The sequence below is a fragment of the Chlamydomonas reinhardtii genome, chromosome 2, assembly GCF_000002595.2.
Source record: "Chlamydomonas reinhardtii strain CC-503 cw92 mt+ chromosome 2, whole genome shotgun sequence".
Classification (NCBI taxonomy): domain Eukaryota; kingdom Viridiplantae; phylum Chlorophyta; class Chlorophyceae; order Chlamydomonadales; family Chlamydomonadaceae; genus Chlamydomonas; species Chlamydomonas reinhardtii.
This window is the reverse complement of record NC_057005.1, coordinates 279,405-301,107: the sequence shown is the minus strand read 5'-3', so window position 1 is coordinate 301,107 and position 21,703 is coordinate 279,405. Positions and strand designations below refer to the sequence as shown.

At 63.6% G+C, this 21,703-nt stretch overlaps 3 protein-coding genes across 5 annotated transcripts; 2 read left to right on the top strand and 1 right to left on the bottom strand.

Moving 5' to 3' along the window:
* The first annotated feature begins 98 nt into the window (after positions 1–98).
* Positions 99–12,314, top strand: CHLRE_02g075150v5 (uncharacterized protein). Of its 2 annotated transcripts, none has more exons than XM_043059134.1 (21): positions 99–726; positions 1,301–1,409; positions 1,797–1,889; positions 2,452–2,576; positions 2,982–3,141; positions 3,353–3,514; positions 3,724–3,839; positions 4,215–4,368; positions 4,571–4,694; positions 5,015–5,221; positions 5,520–5,716; positions 5,972–6,165; positions 6,381–6,642; positions 6,792–6,995; positions 7,310–7,433; positions 7,652–7,791; positions 8,034–8,105; positions 8,376–8,597; positions 8,806–9,044; positions 9,232–10,714; positions 10,942–12,314. In XM_043059134.1, the coding sequence occupies exons 1-21, from the start codon at positions 371–373 to the stop codon at positions 11,047–11,049; spliced, it is 4,851 nt and encodes a 1,616-aa protein (XP_042926767.1). In that variant the 5' UTR covers positions 99–370; the 3' UTR covers positions 11,050–12,314. The 2 variants fall into 2 exon arrangements, with proteins under 2 accessions (XP_042926767.1, XP_042926768.1); XM_043059135.1 differs by having other exon boundaries at positions 10,942–12,045.
* On the bottom strand, positions 12,047–15,348 carry CHLRE_02g075100v5 (uncharacterized protein). Of its 2 annotated transcripts, none has more exons than XM_043059133.1 (5): positions 14,623–15,348; positions 13,670–14,401; positions 13,250–13,497; positions 12,940–12,987; positions 12,047–12,690 (listed from the first exon to the last, which is right to left on the bottom strand). In XM_043059133.1, exons 2-5 carry the CDS (start codon positions 14,091–14,093, stop codon positions 12,562–12,564), a joined length of 849 nt encoding a protein of 282 aa, XP_042926769.1. In that variant the 5' UTR covers positions 14,094–14,401; positions 14,623–15,348; the 3' UTR covers positions 12,047–12,561. The 2 variants fall into 2 exon arrangements, with proteins under 2 accessions (XP_042926769.1, XP_001701631.2); XM_001701579.2 differs by having other exon boundaries at positions 12,317–12,690.
* A 310-nt stretch (positions 15,349–15,658) lies between these two features.
* CHLRE_02g075050v5 (uncharacterized protein) lies at positions 15,659–21,176 on the top strand. Its single transcript, XM_001701781.2, has 14 exons — positions 15,659–15,963; positions 16,035–16,080; positions 16,511–16,600; positions 16,765–16,793; positions 16,990–17,026; positions 17,291–17,363; positions 17,655–17,755; positions 17,949–18,084; positions 18,328–18,632; positions 18,815–18,991; positions 19,360–19,613; positions 19,827–19,858; positions 20,044–20,151; positions 20,381–21,176. The coding sequence occupies exons 1-14, from the start codon at positions 15,836–15,838 to the stop codon at positions 20,545–20,547; spliced, it is 1,683 nt and encodes a 560-aa protein (XP_001701833.1). The 5' UTR covers positions 15,659–15,835; the 3' UTR covers positions 20,548–21,176.
* Positions 21,177–21,703: the final 527 nt, after the last annotated feature.

Here is a 21,703-nt window from a genome sequence, read left to right as displayed (position 1 = left end):
TGGAACAAGGGCGCGCGGTCAATGAATTGCCGCGGCTGGGTGCATGAGCAGCGCGTTGCCACGAGAGAACGAGAGCATTCCGCCTCCAGTGGGCATATTAGACAGGGAAGGATCTGTAGGTGTACTACATAGCAACTACCTACAGAGGACATAGATGTGCTGCGTGTGCAAGAAGAGCCCGAGATTACTTTGGCCAGCTTGAGACTTGTGGCTACAGACCCCGTCTGCACCTGCTATTGACATTTATACGTCTGCATTGTCTGGGCAAGGCCCCTGGGACTTATAGGAGCACGGTTGCGGTCGCGCTCAGCGTAGAAGGGCGTAGTCTCCCGCCCGGGCGCCCAGAGGGCGCCAAGGGCGAGCGGACAGCATGTACGGAGCTGATGAGGACCATATGGAGGTGGTGCAGGAGGAGGAGGATACGGAAATCGTTCAGGAGGACTCCTGGAACGTAATTACCGCCTTTTTCGACGACAAGGGACTGGTGCGCCAGCAGCTGGACTCTTTCAACGAGTTTGTGAACGTCACTATCCAAGAAATCATAGATGAGACGCCTGAAATCGTCATCAAGCCGGAGTCGCAGCATCTGCCCGGCGTGGAGGCGGCAGAGGAGAAGGAATACATCATCAAGTTCGGGCAGGTGTACCTCAGCAGACCGCAGATCACGGAGCAGGACGGGGAGTCGGTGGTGCTCTTCCCAAAGGAGGCACGCCTGCGGAACCTGACGTGAGTTTGCGCGGGCGCCGGACTCGGCGACGTAGCACAGCGAAGGGCGCGAAGGGAACGGTCGCGCGCGTAGGGCGCGTGCAGCGGGGGTGGGTAAGGGGGTGGCGGTTTATGGAGGGGTTGGGCGGAGGGCAGGAACGTCTACGCGGGTTGACGGAGGGTGCGGCCCAATGGCGACACGGACACACGCGCCTGCAGAGGCCAGGCAGCAGCTCGACCGCACCTGGTGTGCGCTGTAGGCCTCGCGCCCCACCCCGTGTGAGCATGGGGCAGGGGCAGTGCATGGCGGTGCCGACCTAGCACACCCGCAGCCGTATGTGGGCCGTGTGGGCCGCGCTGGGCCCCGGCGAACCGGCGGAGCATATGCCCTCACCGGCAGCGCCGGAGCCGCAGCGGCACAGCCGCAGCGGCGCCGCGGGCCAGCAGCACGGCCCGCGGCTCCCCTGTGCCGCAGGGCCCATGTGGGACGCCGCCCGGCGCACACCGCCGCGCAGCCGCCACGGCCCCGCAGCCCCCACCTACTCGCCGTGGCCTGCACCACGCCCCACCACCCACCCTGCCCCCCACCCTTCAGGTACTGCGCGCCGCTGTATGTGGACGTGACCAAGACGGAGTACACGCGCGTGGGCGAGAACGAAGTGGAGGAGAAGACGGAGACCTTCTCGCACGTGCACCTGGGCAAGGTGCGGCGGCAGCAGCAGCGGGGTGGCAGCGGGGCGGTAGCCGCCCTGGGGTGGCGGTGGCGGCAGGATGCCAGAATGATGGCGCGAAGGACTGGGTGGCGGGGGGCGCGCGGGATGTGTGCTGCGGGCTGGAGGAGGCTTTGCGCGGTGCTGCCACCCAACTGGCGGCAATGATGCCGCTGGTGACGGGGGGCGGTGTAGGGGGGTGGCATTGGCGCTTGCAACCGGACCAGCGCGCCGTCACCACCAGACGTGGCTCGGGCGCGTGCCTTGGGACTCACACACCATCCAGCGCACGCCAGCTCTGCACCCGACCCGGTCACGCCCACGCACTGACCCACCCCCCACCTCCCTGCCTTCTCGCCCCGGTCCCTCCCCTGCCTCCAGGTCCCCATCATGCTCAAGTCGGAGCGCTGCAACCTGCACGAGGCGTCCACGGAGCAGGAGGCCACCAACCTGGGCGAGTGCCCCTACGACCAGGTGCGCGGGGGGCCGGGCGGGTGGCGGCGGGCGGGCGGCAGGGCGGGTCCGCACGATCCCCAATAAGAGGCAGGAGACAGAAAGGCGCATGACGGGACAGGCTAATCTAAAAAGGCGATTGTACTTGTCTGGCACGGTGACGGTGAAGGCGGACGTGGGGCAGGGCGGGGGCTCGGGGTGGACAGACGGTACGGGTGGGCAGGCACGGTGACGGGGCGAGGAAGCGGGCGTGGAGGCGGGCACAGGGCTGTGGGTTTGGACGTGGTTGGGTGGGTGGATGGGGTTGCAGGGTGTGGTGGACGCAGTGGAGCTCGGGGTACAGCGGGTGGGTGGGGGTGAGGGCTGGGGGCCATATGCCGGGTGGTGGAGCCAACACGTGGGCACAGGGAGGAGGGTGCGGTGCCATGGAGTGCCTGCGCCGCACAGGTCTTATTTTGGCGCTGCGGCTTGCCTGATTGTTGGGACATGCCCTGGAATAGCTCACCAACTCGCACCGCCCCTCACTCCACTGACACCCGCCCTGGCCGCCCCCACTCGGTCTGCCTCCTCCGCGCACCCCCAGGGCGGCTACTTCGTCATCAACGGCAGTGAGAAGGTGCTGATCGCGCAGGAGCGCATGGCCAACAACCACGTGTACGTGTTCAAGAAGAGCCAGCCCAGCAAGTACACCTTCTGCGCCGAGATCAGGTGGGCGGGCGGGTTGGGGTTGAGTGGGGGTGGGGGCAGCAGCGTGTGTGTGCGTGTGTCTGTGTGTCTGCATGCGTGGTGGCGGTGGCAGCATGCAGGCTGGCGGGGAAACACCATGTAGGGCGATGGCAGCAGCTGGAGGGAGGGAGCGGCCGGAGTGCAGCCGATGCGCGCGAACGCCTATGTGCGTGTCCCCATACGGCGCCCGCCCACTCCCTCCCGCCCGGCTTTCATCCAATCACCCCACCTACCCACCTGCCCACCCACCCCGCCTCAACGCTACAACCCTGTCTTTGTACCCCCACCCCCGGAGCCGGGAGCTGGTCGGCGTAACGATTGCTTTGGTCTACCGTCTACCACTTCTTTAACTAATCATGAATGCAACCCCCGCCCGCCCCCATGCAGGTCTGTTGTGGAGGGCAGCACCCGCTCCGCCAGCAGCATGAGCATCATGATGCTGGCCAAGGGCAAGAAGGCGGGCGCGGCAGGCGTCATCCGCGCGCAGATCCCCTACATCCGGGCCGAGTTCCCCATCTTCATCCTCTTCCGGGCGCTGGGCTTCGTGGTGCGTGGGGTCGACGGGGCGAGGCGCGGCGAGGGAGGGAGGGAGGGGTAGTAACCCAACAAGACCCGACTGCAGGGGAAGCAGTAGGAGATGCAGCAGGGGATGCAGCAGGAGATACAGCAGCGGCACGGGGTGCACACTCGCCCCCCACCCCCCCACCGCCCGCCTACCTCCCACTCCCCTCTCCTCCCCTCCGCCCCCCTCCCTCCAGTCTGACCGCGACATCCTGGAGCACATTGTGTACGACCTGGACGCCGACCCCGCCATGCTGGAGGCGCTGAGGAGCAGCGTGGAGGAGGCGCAGGAGGTGCAGACGCAGGAGGAGGCGCTCAACTACCTGGGCAAGAGAGGAACAGTCACGGGAGCCAGCAAGGTGCGCGGCTCGGCAGGGAGGGTGCTGGGGGTGGGGGAGGGGAACTGTGCACGGGCTTACCTAGGGTGCAAAAACCCACCCACGCAACCTAAACCTGAAACCCTTGAATGCCTTAAAATGCGCGCACACGCCCCCCCCCATCCTGTACCGCTTTTCCAAACATCCTTGCAACCCCCACCCCAACCCCACCCGAACCCACACCCCTGCAGGCCGACCGCATCCAGTACGCGCGCAACCTGCTGATCAAGGAGCTGCTGCCGCACCTGGGCACGGAGGAGTTCATGGAGACGCGCAAGGGCTACTTCGTGGGATACATGGTGCACAGGTGAGGGAGGGGGCGGGCGGAGGGGGGCGGCGGCTGTGGGGCCGGTGCGTGGGGCCCTGGTGGGGTATGGTGCTGTCGGCGGGGCGGCTGTCGCTGTCGCGGAGCACAGCCGGGTGCGGCACGGGCAGTGGCGCCCTTGTCTGGCGGTCCATGCAGCCGCGGTGGGCTGGTGGCGGTGGGCTGGTGGCTCAGGACCGCGTCACACCGGCAGCTCTCGGTCTTTTCATCCGCCCACTGCTTCCTCGCTGTCCGCCACGTCGCCTGCCGTGCTTGATGTCCCGCTTCGACCCCTCCAGCCCCCCTCCATCCCCTCCATAACCCCGCTCCTGCCTCGGCCGCTGGCCCCCGCCCCCGCCCCCTCCCCCCTGCCCGCAGGCTGATGCTTGTGGCTCTGGGCCGGCGCCCCGAGGACGACCGCGACCACTACGCCAACAAGCGGCTGGACCTGGGCGGGCCGCTCATGGCGGGGCTGTTCCGGCTGCTGTTCCGCAAGCTGTGCAAGGAGCTGCGCATGCAGGCGCAGCGCATGGTGGGCGGGGGGAGGGGGGGAGGGGGAGGGGAGTGGAGGGGGGGGATTGCACCAGTCCTTCGGAGGGGGGGCACGGACAGGAAAGGGGTTGCACACAGGACTGGCGCTGTATCATCGGGGGCGAAAAGGGGAGGTGGGTGCCGGTGCAGTGAACGCCCCCCGGCGCCTACACCCACACCCGCGCCCGCACCCGCACCCCCAGGTGGACGCGGGCAAGGAGATCAACGTGATCAGCGCCATCAACGACAAGGTCATCACGCGCGGCCTCAAGTACTCGCTGGCGACCGGCAACTGGGGCGAGCAGGGCAAGCAGGGCATCCGAGCGGGTGAGCGGCGGGCACGGCAACAGGGGTACTGACAGGTGACAGGGCAGTCGATGCATCTGCCCGCCCGCCCGCTCGCACCCCCCCCCCCTGGCGCCGCGTCTAGACCACCCGACAAGCCTCCTGCTGCTCGCGCTCGAGCCACTTATCTTACCCTCCCCCTCTACTCTGCAACTGTACCTGCCTACGACTTCACTTCTTAATTAATCATGAATGTAACCCCCCTCCCTCCTTGCAGCGCGACTGTTTCCTTACAGGATTGGTTTAATGTTAACCCCCTCCCGGTTCTCCGTGGACGGCTGCCCCTCCCTCCCCTCCTGCAGGTGTGAGCCAGGTGCTGGCGCGCCTCACCTACGCCTCCACGCTCAGCCACCTGCGGCGCGTCAACTCGCCCATCGGGCGCGAGGGCAAGCTGGCCAAGCCGCGGCAGCTGCACAACAGCCTGTGGGGCATCTTCTGCCCCGCCGAGACGCCGGAGGGGCAGGCGGTGGGGCTGGTCAAGAACATGGCGCTCATGTGCTACATCACAGGTGGGTGGGCCAGGAGGGGGAGGGAAGGGGAAGGGGAAGGGGAAGGGGAAGGGGAAGGGGAAGGGGAAGGGGAAGGGGAAGGGGAAGGGGAAGGGGAAGGGGAAGGGGAAGGGGAAGGGGAAGGGGAAGGGTCCAAGTAGCCGGATTGGGCAGGCACCTGAGGGCCGGTCGAAGGGCCGGGGCATGTGCCGACGGCGACGTTTCGCGCTTGGCGGCCGACGGCAGGGCTGCGGGCTCCAGTTGCCCCTGCTGGCCTTCACCCACGGCTCCCCCTGCCTCCCTCCTCATCGCCCTGCAGTGGGCACTCCCTCTCTGCCGGTGGTGGCGCACCTGGAGGAGTTCAACACGGAGGCGCTGGACGAGGTGACGCCCGCCGACATCGCCGCCAGCACCAAGGTGTTCATCAACGGCGTGTGGCTGGGCATCCAGCGCGACCCCACCGCGCTCATCAAGAACCTGAGGGCCATGCGCCGACAGGTGGCCTTCAGCACCGAGGTGCGGCCGGCCGCGTGTGTGTGTCAAAAAAAACGTGTGTGTGTGTATGGCTGCGCGGGTGTTGAGGGGTTTCCATAGTCTTCTTGCGAACTAGGACCCAGAGCCGCGTCAGAAGCAGGAGTACAGTAGCCACCTGTAAGGGTGTTGCATGCACGGTGTGCTGTTAATACCGCCCGCGCTTGGAGCCGCGACCGCACACGTGCTCATCCATGCACATCCACCACTCCCTTCTCCCGCGTCCTCCTCTTTGGTTAGGTGGCCATCATCTACGACGGCCCGCTCAAGGAGCTGCGCATCTTCACCGACTACGGCCGCGCCAGCCGCCCGCTCTACATCTGCGAGGACAACCGGCTGCTGGTGAGCAAGCACCACATCCGCCGCCTCATCAGCCCGCTGCCGGACGAGGACGAGTACGCCTGGCCGCAGCTGGTGCAGGACGGCCTGGTCGAGTGAGTGGGGCGCGTGTGCGTGTGGGCGTGCAAGCCCAAACGGAACCAAACCAAGCCAAACTAGCGGAGGGGAGTGCAAGCCCAGCATGGGCCGCCAGCAATAAAACGGGGGTTGTGATGTACGGCCGTACAGCAGAGGGGCGTTTGATACAGGAGGGGTGTGGATGCGAGGCAGGACCCAACCCCGCGCCCTCACGCACCCGCCCCCCGCACAGGTACATTGACGCGGAGGAGGAGGAGACGACCATGATTGCCATGACCATCGCCGACCTGCGCAACGCGCGCGAGGCGGGCGCCGCCACCGGCACCACCTACACGCACTGCGAGATCCACCCGGCCATGATCCTGGGCGTGTGCGCCTCCATCATCCCCTTCCCCGACCACAACCAGTCGCCCCGCAACACCTACCAGTCCGCCATGGGCAAGCAGGCCATGGGCATGTACGCCACCAACTACCAGACGCGCATGGACACGCAGGTGAGGGGGGGGGCAGGCATAGGAACACACGTAAACGGGGGGGCACGGCGGGCTGGCTGAGCAAGGCCCTCTTTCCCTGCCGCCGACACACTGGCCATCCTGAATTCCCCTCCCCTCATATCCCTCTCCACCTCCCCGCACGCCTGCAGGGCTTTGTGCTGTACTACCCCCAGAAGCCGCTGGTGTGCACCCGCGCCATGGACTACCTCAAGTTCCGGGAGCTGCCGGCGGGCATCAACGCCATCGTGGCCATCATGTGCTACAGCGGCTACAACCAGGAGGACAGTCTCATGCTCAACGGCTCGTCCATCGACCGCGGCTTCCACCGATCCATCTTCTACCGCGCCTACAAGGTGGGCGACAGGGCGACAGGGCGGGGCCGGGGGGCATTTGGCTGCAGGCCGGGCGCCACGGCTGGGCGCCACGGCTGCCCGCGGTGAAAAACAACGGTGGTTGATTCAGCCCTCAGTGCAGCAGCGCCGCACATGCTCTCACCGCATCCAGTGGACGGCCCCAGCTCGCAGCCGGGCAGCTGCGCGCCGGGTGCTGGCCAGGTCCGCCCCCCCTCCCCCTTCCTTAACTAGTCATAAATGTAATCCCCCTTGCCTGCTTCATACAAACCTCCGTTCACCGGTGCCCCGCACCCACACCCGCTCATCGCCCTCAGGAGGAGGAGAAGAAGGCGGGCAGCATGGCGCGCGAGGAGATCGAGGCGCCCGACCCGTCCGTGACCTCCAAGATGAAGCACGGCACGTACGACAAACTGGACGCGGACGGACTGTGCCCGCCGGGTGGGTCGCGTGGGGTTGTTGGAGTGGAGGGGGCTGGAGGGGCAGTCGAAACCAACAAACGGGTGTTGAAGGCTGACCAGGGGCGATGGAGCTGCGACTGGACTTGCGACTTGAGCGCACACGGCCCTCTCACGCCGCCCCGACATAGGTGGGATGTAGTTCGCTGCTGATCAGCCCGCCGCTGACATCGCCCGGCACGTATACACGCACACACACAGGCACGCGTGTGTCTGGCGAGGACATCATCTGCGGCAAGACCGTGACGCTGCCGGACGACCCCACCGGCGCCGTGCAGCGCTTCACCAAGAAGGACGCGTCGCTGGCGCTGAGGGGGCACGAGGCGGGCGTGATCGACCAGGTGTGCCGCGTGCTTGCGTGCTCGGGGATGTGGGCGTGATCGTGCGGCTCGTAGCGCTGCGGCTTTCTGCAACCAACCCGTTGGCAAAAGGCATCCGCGGCGACCTCTCGTATTTACAGGCGCATGCTGTTGTCCGTGTGCCTGCCGTGCCCCCCCTGGATCAACGTTAACCCCCCTCGCGGACTGCACCTCATCCGTGCACCCGTCTTCAAATCCCCACCACCAATCACCCCACCCCGCAGGTCATGCTGACCACCAACGACGAGGGCCAGAAGTTCGTCAAGATCCGCGTGCGCACCATCTGCATCCCGCAGGTGCGCGGCGCAACCCGCCAGCCCGCTACGCAGCTGCCCACTGTGTGTCGGTCGTGCGCCTGCCGGCTGCACGCCGCTGCACGACGCCGCTGGTTGTGATGCATAGCCGCCGTTGCCCTGTAGCAATCTCTGGCTCACGCGCGCCCGCCGCTGTCCAGTCCATGTCTGCCCATTTCCCCCCGCCCATGCACATCCATCACTGCCATCTTCCAAGTCTTCATGCCTGTAACCCCCACCACCCGACGCCTGCCCCTCCCTCCCACCCCGCAGGTGGGCGACAAGTTCGCGTCGCGGCACGGCCAGAAGGGCACGTGCGGCATCACGTACACCATGGAGGACATGCCCTTCACCGCCGAGGGCATCGTGCCGGACATCATCGTCAACCCGCACGCCATCCCCAGCCGCATGACCATTGGTCACCTGGTGGAGGCGCTCATGAGCAAGGTGGCGTCGCTCATGGGCAGCGAGGGAGACGCCACGCCATTCACCAAGGTGGGCAGCGCGTGGGCGCTGGGGCGGGGGGAAAGCTTGGCGGGGCCGTGACCGCCCAGTGGGCGTCGGCGTGACGGTGGCGGGGGCCTCGTGCCACGGCTGTGGGCTGTTGTCAGTGCATGGTCCCGTGCTGCTGCTTCACAGTGACAGCCGTGACCGTGTCGCCTCCCTTCACCCTCCCCCACCCCCGCCCCCTGGTGGCCCACAGGTGACGGTGGACAACGTGTCTCAGATGCTTCACGACCTGGGCTACCAGCGCCGCGGATGGGAGGTCATGTACAGCGGCCACACCGGCCGCCAGCTGCGCGCGCAGATCTTCCTCAACCCCACCTACTACCAGCGCCTCAAGCACATGGTGGACTTCAAGATCCACTCGCGAGGCCGCGGCCCCGTGCAGGTGCTCACGCGCCAGCCCGCAGAGGGCCGCGCGCGAGACGGTGGCCTGCGGTGAGCCACACCGGCGAACGACCCCCACCACATAGCTTTCCCTGTGCGCGTGTATGGGGGACTTAAACCGGCACTAGCATGCGACATGCGCCGGTATTGCCTCGTCTGACCTTTGCTGCAGCTAACCCGCTTCATCCTATCCCCGTCTTAACCCACCCGCCCTCCCTCCTCCGCCTGCCCGCCCCAGCTTCGGCGAGATGGAGCGCGACTGCCTGTCCGAGGAGCACCAGGTCCTCACCAACGAGGGCTTCCTCTTCCTGCACGAGATCGAGGCCCGGAAGCGGGACCCCGCGCTGCTGTTCGCCGGGTACGACCCCGCCGCCGAGAAGATCGTGTACGAGCCGATGGACGAGCTGATCGTCAAGGCGGCCAAGACGCAGACCATGGTCGAGTTCACCCAGGCCGCCAAGAGCTCCCGCTGGGCGGACAACGACCACAGCAGCGGGCTGTCGCTGGTGGTGACCCCGGGGCACGACATGTACCTCCGCCAGGGCCAGGCCCAGAACCACTGGAAGTCCCCCTTCCAGAAGGTCAAGGCGCGCGACGTCCTCGCCGCCCAGGAGACGCACGACTGCGTCAAGTTCCTGAGCTGCGCCAAGAACGGCGTCAGCGTGAGCGACGACTTGCCCAAACCCCTGGCCGACCTGGACCTGGACGCGGCCGAGCTCACGGCCTTGCTCGAGCTGTACGGCTACTGGCTCGGGGACGGCTCGCTCACGTTCCAGGGCAACTGCGGCCGGGACACGGTCCTGTTCAGCCCTGTGAAGCCCCAGGACCACGTGTGGCTGGAGCAGCGGTTCCGCTCCCTGGGCTTCACCCTCGGGGTCCAGTACACTCGGAGCAACGAGAACGGCCGGGGTGAGATCAAGTACGACATCATCGAGCCCCGCATCGTCGCCCTCTTCCACAACGAGTACCGCCACAAGTACGACAGCGGCGACCAGCAGCTCGTGGAGCTGGAGCTCGAGGAGGCGGAGGCGGAGGACCAGGAGCGCGACTTCGTGGGCATCGCCACCGCCAACTCGTCGGTGATGTCCAAGGAGGGCTTGGAGTCGGCCAAGTGGTTTGCCGGGTGGGTGTGGCTCCTCGGCAAGGACTACCTTCGCGCCATCCTCGTGGGGCTGAGTTTCGCCGACGGGGCTGAGGCCGCCCAAGTGGGCATCATCCACACCTCCTCGGCCCGGTTCCGCGACGACACGGTCCGGCTGGCGCTGCACGCGGGCTACGCGGCGACCTTCGACCTCATGTACAAGGAGGGAACCTCCAGGGGCATCGTGCGCGGCAAGGAGATCATCGCGACTCAAGACGCCTGGACGGTCACCTACAAGGACAACCCCACCTACTCGGAGCCCATGCTCTCCGTCAAGGAGTCGGTCCGGGAGATCGAGTACACGGGCCGTACCTGGTGCGTCTCCCTCCCCCACACCTACATCGTCACCCGCCGCGCGCACCAGATGGACGGCGTGGTCACCAAGGCCTCGCTCCCCACCATCCTCGGCAACTGCATCATCTCGCACGGCGCCGCCGCCTTCCTCAAGGAGCGCCTGTTCGACCAGAGCGACGCCTACCGCATCCACGTGTGCGAGCGCTCCGGCCTCATCGCGGTGGCCAACCTGAAGAAGCAGCAGTTCACGTCCACCATCTACAAGGATGGCTCCAACATCTACCAGGTGAGGCGTGGCCGCGCGAGGGGCGTGCGTGCGGTGGGCCTCTTGGAGCATGGCGTGTGGGGCGGGAGTTCTTGCCATTTGGGGTGGGCGGAGGGACAGGGTGCCAGGCGCTCCCGGCTGTGAGCGTGTCTGTGCCTGGATGACCCGCCTGTCGGCCCGCCCCTCCTCCCCGGCGCTGACCCGCTCACATTGCTCCCGCCCCCTCCCCCTCCTCCCTCCCGCCTCAGGTGTATATCCCCTACGCCTGCAAGCTGCTGTTCCAGGAGCTGATGGCCATGTGCATCGCGCCGCGCATGCAGTTCGAGCGCGACCCCGCGGCAATCCCCGTGCACTGAGAGCGCGAGGACCCGCGGCTGGGCCAGCACTGGCGCCGGGGCGCGGCGGGCACACAGCGGCTGGTGATGATTGATGGGTGCTGGCATGCGGGTGCGGATGGGCCGAGGCGGACAGGCGGGAGCGCCGGCCCCGCAGCTGCGCATGCAGAAGGGCATGGGCGCGCAGGGGAGGAGCAGTGCGAGGAGCAGTGCGAGAAGCAGTGTGAGGAGCGAGGCACAGGAGCGCCAGCCAAGTGCCGTGAGCGCCAGGCGGGGCGGGTACTTGGCTGGTATTGAGGCGGGTAGGCCAATTAGACATACAATTAGCGGTAGCATGGCTGCAAGCCTTGGGCGTGGCAAACGGGCTAGTAGGGTGGCGCCGGCAGGTGCATGCACGGAACGCCCGAGACATGAGCATGTGCATTGGGCGACTTGCTGTGCAGCTGTCGTCGAGCAAGCGGTGTGCGGCCCATGCGGCTGCGAGGGGGCTGCACAGTGAGGCGGTCGTGCCGCTGCAAGCGGCACTGAGCCTAGGTGTTTGATGACGCGGACCAGCAGGGGGCAGTGAGCCGAGGTGGGGCGGCCTGGATGCAGCGCCTGTTGGGCTGTTGCTGTGGTCGAGGAATGTGGTTCTTCTCAGGGATGCGGTCAGGTGCTGCGGAGGCCATCTAACCCGCCGGCATGGGATGAAGCAGCCGGGCCAGGCTGGGGCCTACGGAGTGATGCAGAGAGTTGTGTGGGTTTCGAATGAGGGGTTGGCAGGCGGCGGGCAGGCGGCTAGCAGGTAGCAGGTGTCAAGCATTGCAGCAGCAGAAGTACTGCACCATGCACGCCTGAGTATCTTGCCGGCAGTGCTTACCGCATGGTTGAGCAGGAGTTGAACTGCTCGCACAAACAATCTCGGTTAACATAAACCGTGTGGAGCGGTACAAAGCCGGATGGAGCTGGGCGCTAGCTGTTGCAAGCACCCGACAATATCCACTGCACCTCTGCACCGATCTTGGCACCTGTTACAGTATCTGGCTAATCTTGTCGTGTACACCAGAACGCAGCGCACTCGTGCGCTTGGTCTGTGACTTGCACACTGCACAGGCAAACCGGAACAGTGCAATAGGGCTAGCTCACATTACGGACCTAGACTGGACGGCTTTATAAGTTGATGGCAACCGGGAATGAGCCGATCATGTCAGAACATGCAGACACTGGGGCAGCCATAGCAAGCGACCAGGATGTATATGCGTCTACGGTCTCTGCGTCATCGCTACTTGCCAGGGGTGCTACCTCCTGCCTGCGCCCCATTACGGTAGTGTTGCACTCAACCCACTCTTCTCCCATTTCGTTGCCACTCCAGTTACCCACTTCACGATGCCTCCTCCACCGCAGCACCCAGCCCCAATATGGGCGCTCACGCTGGCACACGACCAAGTGTCAGGCACAATGCCCTCATGCACCTATCTCGCTCGTGCGCCACTCATATGCTGCCACCCCACTCCAACTCGCTTCGCCGCCGTGGCCGCCGGGGCCTGCTCCTCCTCACCGCTCGAAGCGGATGCTGTAGCTGCCCGTGTTGGGGTCCTTGTCGAACTTGAAGTTGTCGGTGGACAGCCCGAACTTGCCCAGCAGGCTGTTGCCCAGGTCCTTGAGCTTGCCAAACATCTCAGTCTGTGGCGGGGGTCGGGGCCGGGGTCACGCAGGTGCACAGGGCCCCGGAACACAGGTTCAGAAGGCCAGTGCACCAGGTACTTGGGCATGCAGCTGCGCGTCAGAGGACCGCCGCATTGGTGCCATGCTGCCCATACGGCGCAGACCAGCCCACGACCATGCAGGCACCCCCCAATACCGGTATGGCCGTCCTGCCCGGTGCCCGCCATCCACCTACCCAGCCACCCACACACCCACCCACACACCCACCTTGAGCTTCTCTGTGCGCTCATCCACCACTGGCTGTAGCGCCGCCACCTGCAGCAGCAGCCGGCCAGCAGCGCGGGCTGGTCGTCTGACACAGGGCACACAGCACAGGCCGGCAGACCTCTTCCCCTACCCAACAGCCCAATGCCGCATCCATGTGGCTCTCTTACAAGCACAGAAGTCCACGACAACTCATAGACTCAACACCAGACACCCTCCTTACTTCTTCAACACACACACACACACGTACACGCATACACACACACACACACACACGCACACACACACGCACACACACACACACACAACACACCTTGGCCTTGGCCCAGGCGTTGGCCGGCGCCAGCTCCAGCAGCTTCTTGGCGTCTGCCAGCGCGTGGTCCAGCTCGTCCAGCTTCTCAAAGGCCTCGCTGCGCCGCATGTACGCTTTCTCGTAGCCGCCGTCCAGCGCTATGGCCTCCGTGCAGCTCTGCACCGCGGCGGCGTATTGCTGCGTCTTGATGTTGCAGGCGGCCAGGTTGGCGAAATAGATGGCCCGCTGCTTGGCGGCGGAGGAGGGCGCTGCGGGGCATACAGGGGGTGAACGCGAGTGGTACCGTATGAGTTGCGGCTGGTGGGGCCCATGTGCTGACCCTACGGCATGCAGTTAATCTGCTCTCACTGAGGCTTTACGGATACCAGACCTGACGTTATGGGATGATGTGCCTGCAAAGCTACAGCGAAGGACCCCCACCTTCGTCTAGCGCCTGGTTGTATTTGACGGACGCCGCCTCCCACTGCCCGCTTCCAAACAGCTCGTTCCCTTCCCGCTTAAACTCCTCCGCCTGGGCTAGCCGTGCCGCAACCTCCGCCTCTGTCTCAGAGCTGTCTGCCTGTGTCTCTCCTCCTGCTGCTGCCTGCTTTTGCTGCCCTGCATCCGCTGTGCTGGCCGAAGCAATCTGCTCCGCACCCTCAGGTGGGGCCGCGCAGGACATCGCCTCCACCGGCCCTGGCCTCACGTCCGCTTGAGCCGCATCTGCTGCAAGGCCCTCGCCAGTGGAGCTCTGCACCCCAGATGCCTGCGCGCCAGGCCCTGCGGCTGGGCCCGAGACCCCGGTCGCGGCTGTGTGGCCGTGTGGCCCACTCTCTGCCGCTTGGTGAGAGGCCAAGTCGGTCATCGATGGCGCACGCACAGCGGTTTACTGCAGCTGCTGCCAAGAGCAAAACAGAATGGTGCGCAAACCAGCACCCCAGACTGGGCCGACCTGTCCACCGTAGACGAATCTTCTACTCAGAATGTTGCTCGCTTCCGTTTCAGCAATCCGCCCAGAGTCGCTCGACAATATATTAAATCTGATGTGTTATATGCGGGCATGCGCGATCGCTGACACCAAGACAGGGGAAGGGGGAAGTGGTTGCGCACTTGCACGTAGCGAGCTTCGCAACGAGCTGGTGGATGATTCTAGCAACCAGGAGCGTGACTCTCCTGCGACAGGCATTCGCTCGCGGTCAATGGATTGGGACAATCATCCGGTGCGGCAATGCAGTTTGCGGTGGGGAGCTGTGGGGCGACGGGGGAGGCGGGCACACACGACGACACACAGCAAGGCACAAAAGCCACCGGGAGTCCTGAAGCACACGTCGTTCCCCCGTCCCCTCCTAAATCACCATGGCCCCAGAGCCGCCTGCATGATTGCCCGGACCAACCTGGGCTGGCTGCCACGATGTCTCCCTTGTGTACCGAGTAGATAGGCTGCAGGAGTAGCTGGCAGCGGAGAACAGCGGAGAATGACAGCACCGTCCGCCGCCAGCTGTGGCAGCGGCCTGGGAATGGCAAGATGAAAGACCAGACGACCTGGCGTGCTCTGGAACCAGCGGCCACGGGCTTGCTGGTGCTGACACCAGAGTTCTTCAAGCGGTACCCTGATGTCGAGTTCTGCTTCCGCGCGCGCGGCACCAACACCGGCTACTATAGAGCGACAGCGGATGGGCGATCGCTGTACAAGGTCCGGGATCTGGAATAGGTGAGGAGGATTGGGGTTTGGGGTCCGGGTGGCCATCCCGCAATCACCCAAATGCCACTCGGGGAAGTCCCTAGGGACTGCGTGAGTCCAAGCCCCTTGATCACTAAAATGGCATCATGCGGCATATATAATGGTCCCTGAATGGTCCCGGGGCATAAATTCGAGCGAGAGCCGAAGTCGAAACGCTAAATGTCGCGGTCGCCAGGACTGAACAGAATTCGCCCGACGCTGTCAGGATTTACTCTATGGATGAATCTAAGTTGGCGGCATTTGGGCTAGGCTCAAAACACCGCCTATGCGAGATATGGGCTTCGGTCAATTTCGCGACTTGAGCCCCGACCAGCGTGTTTTAGTCCTCTGTCGAGCGCTATTGGCCATTGATGCTGTTCAATATGTACCTACAAAAATGCGGTGTCTAAATCGTGCGGTAGGATTTGCCCCGGGCGACTCCCAGAGCCCTCCGAGCGTGCGGGTTTGGCTGGGGTTTGGTTTGGCCCCCATGCCGTACGACACCGCACCCACTCGGCCTACGTCAACCCGGCCCAGAACCCGTGGTCTGAAGGTGCTACCGGCGCCGCCACCAAGTTGGGCCAGCGTTTGGACTCAGCAAAAACAGGGAGTGGCACCCGGGTGCCCGCAATCTCCGACATCCAATCCTTGAAACGGCGACCCCCCCTTTCCAGCAGCAATAAGTATTTGCAGTATGTTTATTTATGGGCATGCGTAGCTAGTTGAGCATTGGCCAGCTACATTTTGGGCGGACATAGAGAAGAGAATATTCGCGCTCATCCGGGCTGGCACGACTGGCACGACTTGGCCATCCTAAGAACTGAAATGTTTACTTTCTCGATTGGTCACGGCTTTCAGCGTCGGGCTTGCGTTGAAGCACGAGCAATATGGCGACTCCGCCGCAGAACACTGCTGACCCCGAGAAGACGCAGCTGCAAAAGCTCCAAAATGCGGAGGTGACGCTGCTTACAATGGAGAAGGAGGAAGTGGTGGTCTACCATAATCCGTTGTGGAGGTGGGCCACCGCGCGCGTTGGGCAGGACGCCAAAGCACCGTCGTGACACCGCGTGTGTCCTCTGAACGCAGGTGCCTCCACTTCATGGGCGCATTCATGTTACCTGGGCTTGGAATGGTGAGCCATGGGGACAGAGCGGTGCCGGCAGCGCCGGGGAGCACGTTGCGCGGGTCATCGCGGGTGCGCCCAACGGCCTTTGCGGCCGGTGCGCTTTATTTCATCCCCACCGACGCTCGACATGACGGGAGGCGACGCACTGTCAGGAATCCGGGGTTGTTAATAGCGCTAAGCCGTGTGGGGTGAGCCGCAGCATAACTGCGAATGTCAAGCTGAATATCAAGCGCGTTCGGAACAAGGACAGGCGAAGCAGCGCACATAGTCTATTTACCAATCATTGAACTGCGGGCGCGTATCATATCCCGCCGATACATGACGTAAACGCGCCCGCATTGCACCTTGATTGCGCGGTAACCCGCATCTCAATCCTCTCCCGGTTTCTCTCCTCGCTGTCTGACTCCCTGTCCCCGTCCCACTACGCTCCCCGCAGTTCTGCGAGGCTTACTTCGTCTTCGCTGTCGGCAACCTGTCTGCCGTGTGGAAAGCCGAGTACCCCGACTGCTGGGCCACCCACACCACGGTATGTGATGACCCTCTGTCACGCAGTCCTGGGGCAAAACCCTCGCCATCTGCTTGACATACAACCGATCGATTGGGGGGGGGAGGGGCGCCATTTGCAGCGCCCTATCAACATGCGCACCGTGTGCCTCCGCATGTGGCTGCCGTGCGTCTTACCAACAACAGTGCCCCAAGAAGCTGTCGGACTCCATCACGTGAGTATGTGCTGTTTTACAGCCACTGTGCGGCGCCGTACAGCAGGGGGGCTCTTGTCCTCAACCAGCTGCTCTGGCACAAGATAGCATTACCAGTTGTGCGCTCAAGTGTGGGTGCATGCATGCATCTATACGTGTGGTTGCCTGGAGGGTTAGCCATCGACCTTGCTTGCCCTGCCTGCTTGTTCGCGTGCAGGTACACGCAAGTGTGCGGCATTATCTTCGGCCAGCTGGTGAGTGCAATGAATGTTAGTTGTCGTTACCCGTCTTGTGTGTGCGTACGTGTTCGGGCTTTGGAAGAAGTTGACAGCCCCAAGCTAACCTGAATCAACCGAGACCTAGGGGGGCCTGCGCTGTCCTACAGTACCAGTGGCACGTGTGCAAGGGTATGGCCAACACGCCACAGGTGCTGTGTCTGGCCAGGTCTTGTTTGAAGGCGCACGAACACCGGCGCCATTTATGCATGCATGTATGCGCACGTGCCCATGTGCATTCAGGTGTTGGGCTTCTTTGCTGACCGCATCGGGCGCAAATGGGGCTCTGTCTCCACGGCAGCAACCATGGTGGTCGGTGAGTAGTGGCACCGCGCTGCTTTGCGTACACGCACGCATATGCAGCACGTGCGCATATGCAGCACGTGCGCAGGACGGTAATCGATGTGCAAAATGCAGGCTGGTGCATGTGCCACACGGCCCTAAGCCGCACGTGCACACAGGGCCGCGTGCCGGCACAGAGGTTGCACACGGTACCGTGGGGTGTTTGGAGGCTGCTGCGATGCTATGCCGTAGTGGCGGCCGTAAGTGCTGACACTCTACCCGCCTCTGACCTGCCTGCCGCGGCCCGTTCCCACTCGGCCTCCAGGCGGCATCCTGATTGTGGCGAGCGCCGGCCCCACGGACCGCGCGCTGTGGGCCATGTTCACAGCGGTGCAGTTCATCTTCGGTATAGGCGTGGGCGGCGAGGTGAGACTGCCGTCGCTGTCACTGTTTCCACTAGGTCGGTGCTACCGCATGCTGGAGACCCTGGAGCCCCTCCCATTGCCGTTGCAGCGCGCCCTCGTATTACTGAAGACCCTTCCCCCACCCATCCTGTACCGCTTTTCCAAACATCCTTGCAACCCCCCCCCCCCCGCCCGCAAACCTTACCCCCGCACAGTACCCGGTCGCGTCCACCTCCGCAAACGAGCGCGCGGAGAGCAGCGTCGCCCTGTCCAAGCGTCGCGGCGAGACCGTGGTGCTGGTGTTCTCCATGCAGGGTTGGGGCAACCTGGTCAACACCGCCGTCATCATTGGTGGGTGCCGTGGGCAGCAGGGCTATGCAGGGACCTGGCATATTCATGTGCGGTTGCGAGCGAAGGGAGCGCACAGCACCTCTGCACGTGTACTGTCGTCTCACATTCAGGTTTGCACTCCTAAGGCGATTGGCAAGTGGCCGTGTCATCTTGACAGCACGAGTCCCGAGCCCCATGCCCTGCCCTCGTAACAAGTAAGAATACTCCCCGCCCGAACCGCACCTCACTACCTGCACGTTGCAGCAATCATGGCCGGCTTCAACCAGTACCACCCGCCGTACAGCAGCTACGCCCTGGAGGTGACGTGGCGCCTGTCGTACGCCATCGGCCTCATCCCGCTCATCAGCATCCTGCTGTACCGCGTCTTCCACCTGCGCGAATCGGCTGTGTGGCAGAAGAAGCGCGAGGCGCTGCGGGCCATGGGCGGCGCCAAGGCCAGCGGCGTGCAGTGGCGCAAGTTCAGCCTGCTGATGCGCTACTACTGGCACCGCAACTTCGGCACGGCCATGAGCTGGTTCGTGTGGGACTTTGCCTTCTACGGCAACAAGGTGCGCGGTGGGGAAGTATGCCGACACGATACCCTTGTGGGCGACACTTGCAGCCTGCGACCGACGCATACCGCACGCACCAGCCACCAGTCACCAGTCACCAACTCATGTCATGTCACGTCACACACACTTTGATGCCCACATCTGCTTTCTCTTTCGCACTCGCGTATTCTTACCCACAGCTGTTCCAGTCTACGTTCATCAAGATCATCAACCCCCATGCCAGCGTCATCCAAATCCTGGAGTGGACGCTGCTCAACAGCGCCGTGGCCCTGGTCGGCTACTACTTTGCGGCCTTCACCATTGACAAGCCGTGGATGGGCCGCATGCGCATGCAGATCATGGGCTTCTCTTGGATGGTGAGTTTAGTGGATTATTCAGGGGCCCAACGCACAGCATGTGCTTGACCGATGGCGAGTGTTGCACTGGGTTTCCAGGTCAGTGAACGCACGTGTGCAAGGAGCTCGAGAAGGGAGATTAGACAATGTGCATGTGAGATCGGCGTGTGTTGATGTGTGTTGTGTAGAAGGAAATGAGGCTGTTTTGTGTCAAAAAGCACATGGGGCGCGTGTCAGGAAAACGCATTACGGAAGGGGAAGACACAGTACGGTCAGTGCAAACTGTGCAAGCAAGCAGGGAGTTTGTGCACGTATGCGCATATGTGCGCGTTTAGGTAAGATGACACTGTACCATGCTTCCCTTTTCCCCCCTGGCCCACCATATGCAGTTTGTTCTCTTCCTCATCTGCGCCGTGCACTACGACGCGCTGAGCACGCCCAAGTGGATCCACGCCTTCCAGTTCCTGTACTACTTCTCCAGCTTCTGGGGCCAGTTCGGCCCCAACGCCACCACCTGGCTGCTGCCCGCCGAGCTGGCGCCTACCGAGGTCCGCTCCATGTGCCACGGCTTCTCGGCCGCCGTGGGCAAGGCCGGCGCGCTGGTGGCGGGTGTGGTGTTCGGCCTGGTGGACAACCGCACCAAGTGAGTCGCTGACGTCAGGGCAGGCGTGAGGCCGGAGGAGCCTGCACTTGCTTGCACACACATGTCGCCTTCTGGCTGAGGTGGTTAGGGAGGGGGGGGGGGGAAGCGGCGGTCGTATGGATGGAAGATGTGTGTGCGTGCGCAGTCGTACGTCGTGCCGCTCGTCTGAGCGCCTCCTCTTGATACCCTGCCCGCGCCAATGAACACCTGCAGGTTCTGGATTTCCGCCTTCTGCGGTCTGGCTGGTAAGTGCACGGAACCCCCGAATAGTGTTACTCCTTCAGCAGCGCCTTCGTGCTACTCTTAGGGTAGTACTCCAGCTCCCAGCGTGTGCTGTAGGGAAACCACTAAGCCCGTATGTATGACTTCTGACGAGTCCACCCTGCTGGGGTCCCTCCCCCACCTGTCCCTCGCGCACGTGCACGTGCAGGCGTGATCCTGACCCTCATCACCATCCCCGACGTGACCACCCTGGACCTGCGCGAGGGCGACCGCCGCTGGCTGGCCATCCTGGACGGACACCACGACATGTACCACGGTAAGAGCCTGAGGGCATGAGGGCTGTGGCTTGCTGCTGGTGTGGGGTGTCCTGTCTTTGTAGATTCGCATCCTGACCTCGCGGTGCGAGGCGGGAGGAGGCGTGTGCTGGGCTTGCCTTCTGAAGCGATCACAGGTGCAGATGCGCGCCCGCACTGTAGGTGTGCACTAGCACGCGTGACCATGTGCCCCACGGCCTACAATGTGCCTTTGCCGCTGTGTCGCAACAGGCGAGGCCGTCAACCCCAAGAACCTGTCGCTGATTGAGCGGCTGATGGGCTATGGCAAGCTGTACAAGCCTCACGCGGGCGAGCAGTATGCAGTTGATAAGTCCAGCGATGATAGCACGCCGGAAGGTGTTAAGGGCATGGACGGCATTGAGCAGCCCGCAAAGTAGGGGAAGCACGGGCGCGGGAAGCGGTTTGAAGCGCATGGGGCCTCAAGCTTGGTCACTGTCAGGTGGCAGGGGGCTGGTCGCATGAGGCTGTGGGAGTAGTGGCGTGAAGGGTACCGTACTGGTGTGGGGTTTCACGAATGTACAAAGCACTGCGGCTGCGCGGCGCTGAATTTGTGCTGAAGTACGCTTAGCAAGCTGTGCAATGTGACAGGACATTGGAACGGGGAAGTAGGTCAGTGCAGAACTGGATGCAATGTCGTAACGCCGCGAGGGGACAATTAGAACGGGCAAGATGGTGCCGTACGCCGCAATTCACAAGGCGTAAGCGGATAGACTTTATCTGCATTGACATGCATGCGCCTTGATGAATGGCTGCAGTGGATGGAGGACGTTGAGAGCTTTCCGCACCGGATACCAAATTTCGGTTGACATTGCGTGATTCCGTCAATTCTTTATCGGATCGGACGCGGGGGTGTGTTGCTGTTGCGTTTCAAGGTTGGCAGTGTGCATCCTTTCCACCGTAACGAGACTGCGCCTGACGGATAGTGTACGTTGCACGGATGCATGATGGCTATAAGAACGTCGTCCATGCGGGCGCTGGAGGAGTTGCATTGTAACCGCGCTCTTCATCTTCAACAGCATTTTGCTCTCAGCGTGGATGCGTGCACAAACACGTGTGCGTCTCCCTGTCCCCTGTTGGAGGCCAGAGCAGGCCAGAGGCCATCAGCGTGCGTGAGATGCGAGCGAACCAGGGGTTGCAAGCCTGGAACGGATGTTAGAAATGTTAGCTTCAACACGGGTCTCGTCCAGACTCATCCAGCCGTCCTGAGCCGTCACAGGCATCCAGCATACCCCAGCGACATCACCTACCTAGGGACGATATGAGCGGGGTACGCAACAGTACCCACCCTGCCATCCAGCAAAGAACTGCAACAGTGCTGGGACAAAGGTGGTCCCAACCACTTCAAAACAGCCAATCCCCGAACTTCCCACCCTCCTGCACACAACACTACGACATTGTTGCGTTGTCGCACCCGCTTTCATGAGGGCCTCCTTGCACGGGCTCTCATGGAAGCGGCGAGCACCACGCCACCACGCCGGGCACAAGCAGATGGTGATACGCTCAATGAAGAATTGTGTCCGCCCCACCAGGGGG

Bases quoted from the DNA above. Each gene is read 5' to 3' on its own strand.
- CHLRE_02g075150v5 (XM_043059134.1), top strand. From the start codon at position 371: ATGTACGGAGCTGATGAGGACCATATGGAGGTGGTGCAGGAGGAGGAG. The intron at 1,890-2,451 runs GTGCGCGGGGGG...GCGCACCCCCAG, and splicing joins GCGAGTGCCCCTACGACCAG to GGCGGCTACTTCGTCATCAA. The intron at 8,106-8,375 runs GTGCGCGGCGCA...CCCACCCCGCAG, and splicing joins GCACCATCTGCATCCCGCAG to GTGGGCGACAAGTTCGCGTC.
- CHLRE_02g075100v5 (XM_043059133.1), bottom strand. From the start codon at position 14,093: ATGACCGACTTGGCCTCTCACCAAGCGGCAGAGAGTGGGCCACACGGC. The intron at 13,498-13,669 runs GTGGGGGTCCTT...TATGCCCCGCAG, and splicing joins CAACCAGGCGCTAGACGAAG to CGCCCTCCTCCGCCGCCAAG. The intron at 12,691-12,939 runs GTGGGTGTGTGG...CCCCCGCCACAG, and splicing joins AGCGCACAGAGAAGCTCAAG to ACTGAGATGTTTGGCAAGCT.
- CHLRE_02g075050v5 (XM_001701781.2), top strand. From the start codon at position 15,836: ATGGCGACTCCGCCGCAGAACACTGCTGACCCCGAGAAGACGCAGCTG. The intron at 18,085-18,327 runs GTGGGTGCCGTG...TGCACGTTGCAG, and splicing joins CAACACCGCCGTCATCATTG to CAATCATGGCCGGCTTCAAC. The intron at 20,152-20,380 runs GTAAGAGCCTGA...GTGTCGCAACAG, and splicing joins ACACCACGACATGTACCACG to GCGAGGCCGTCAACCCCAAG.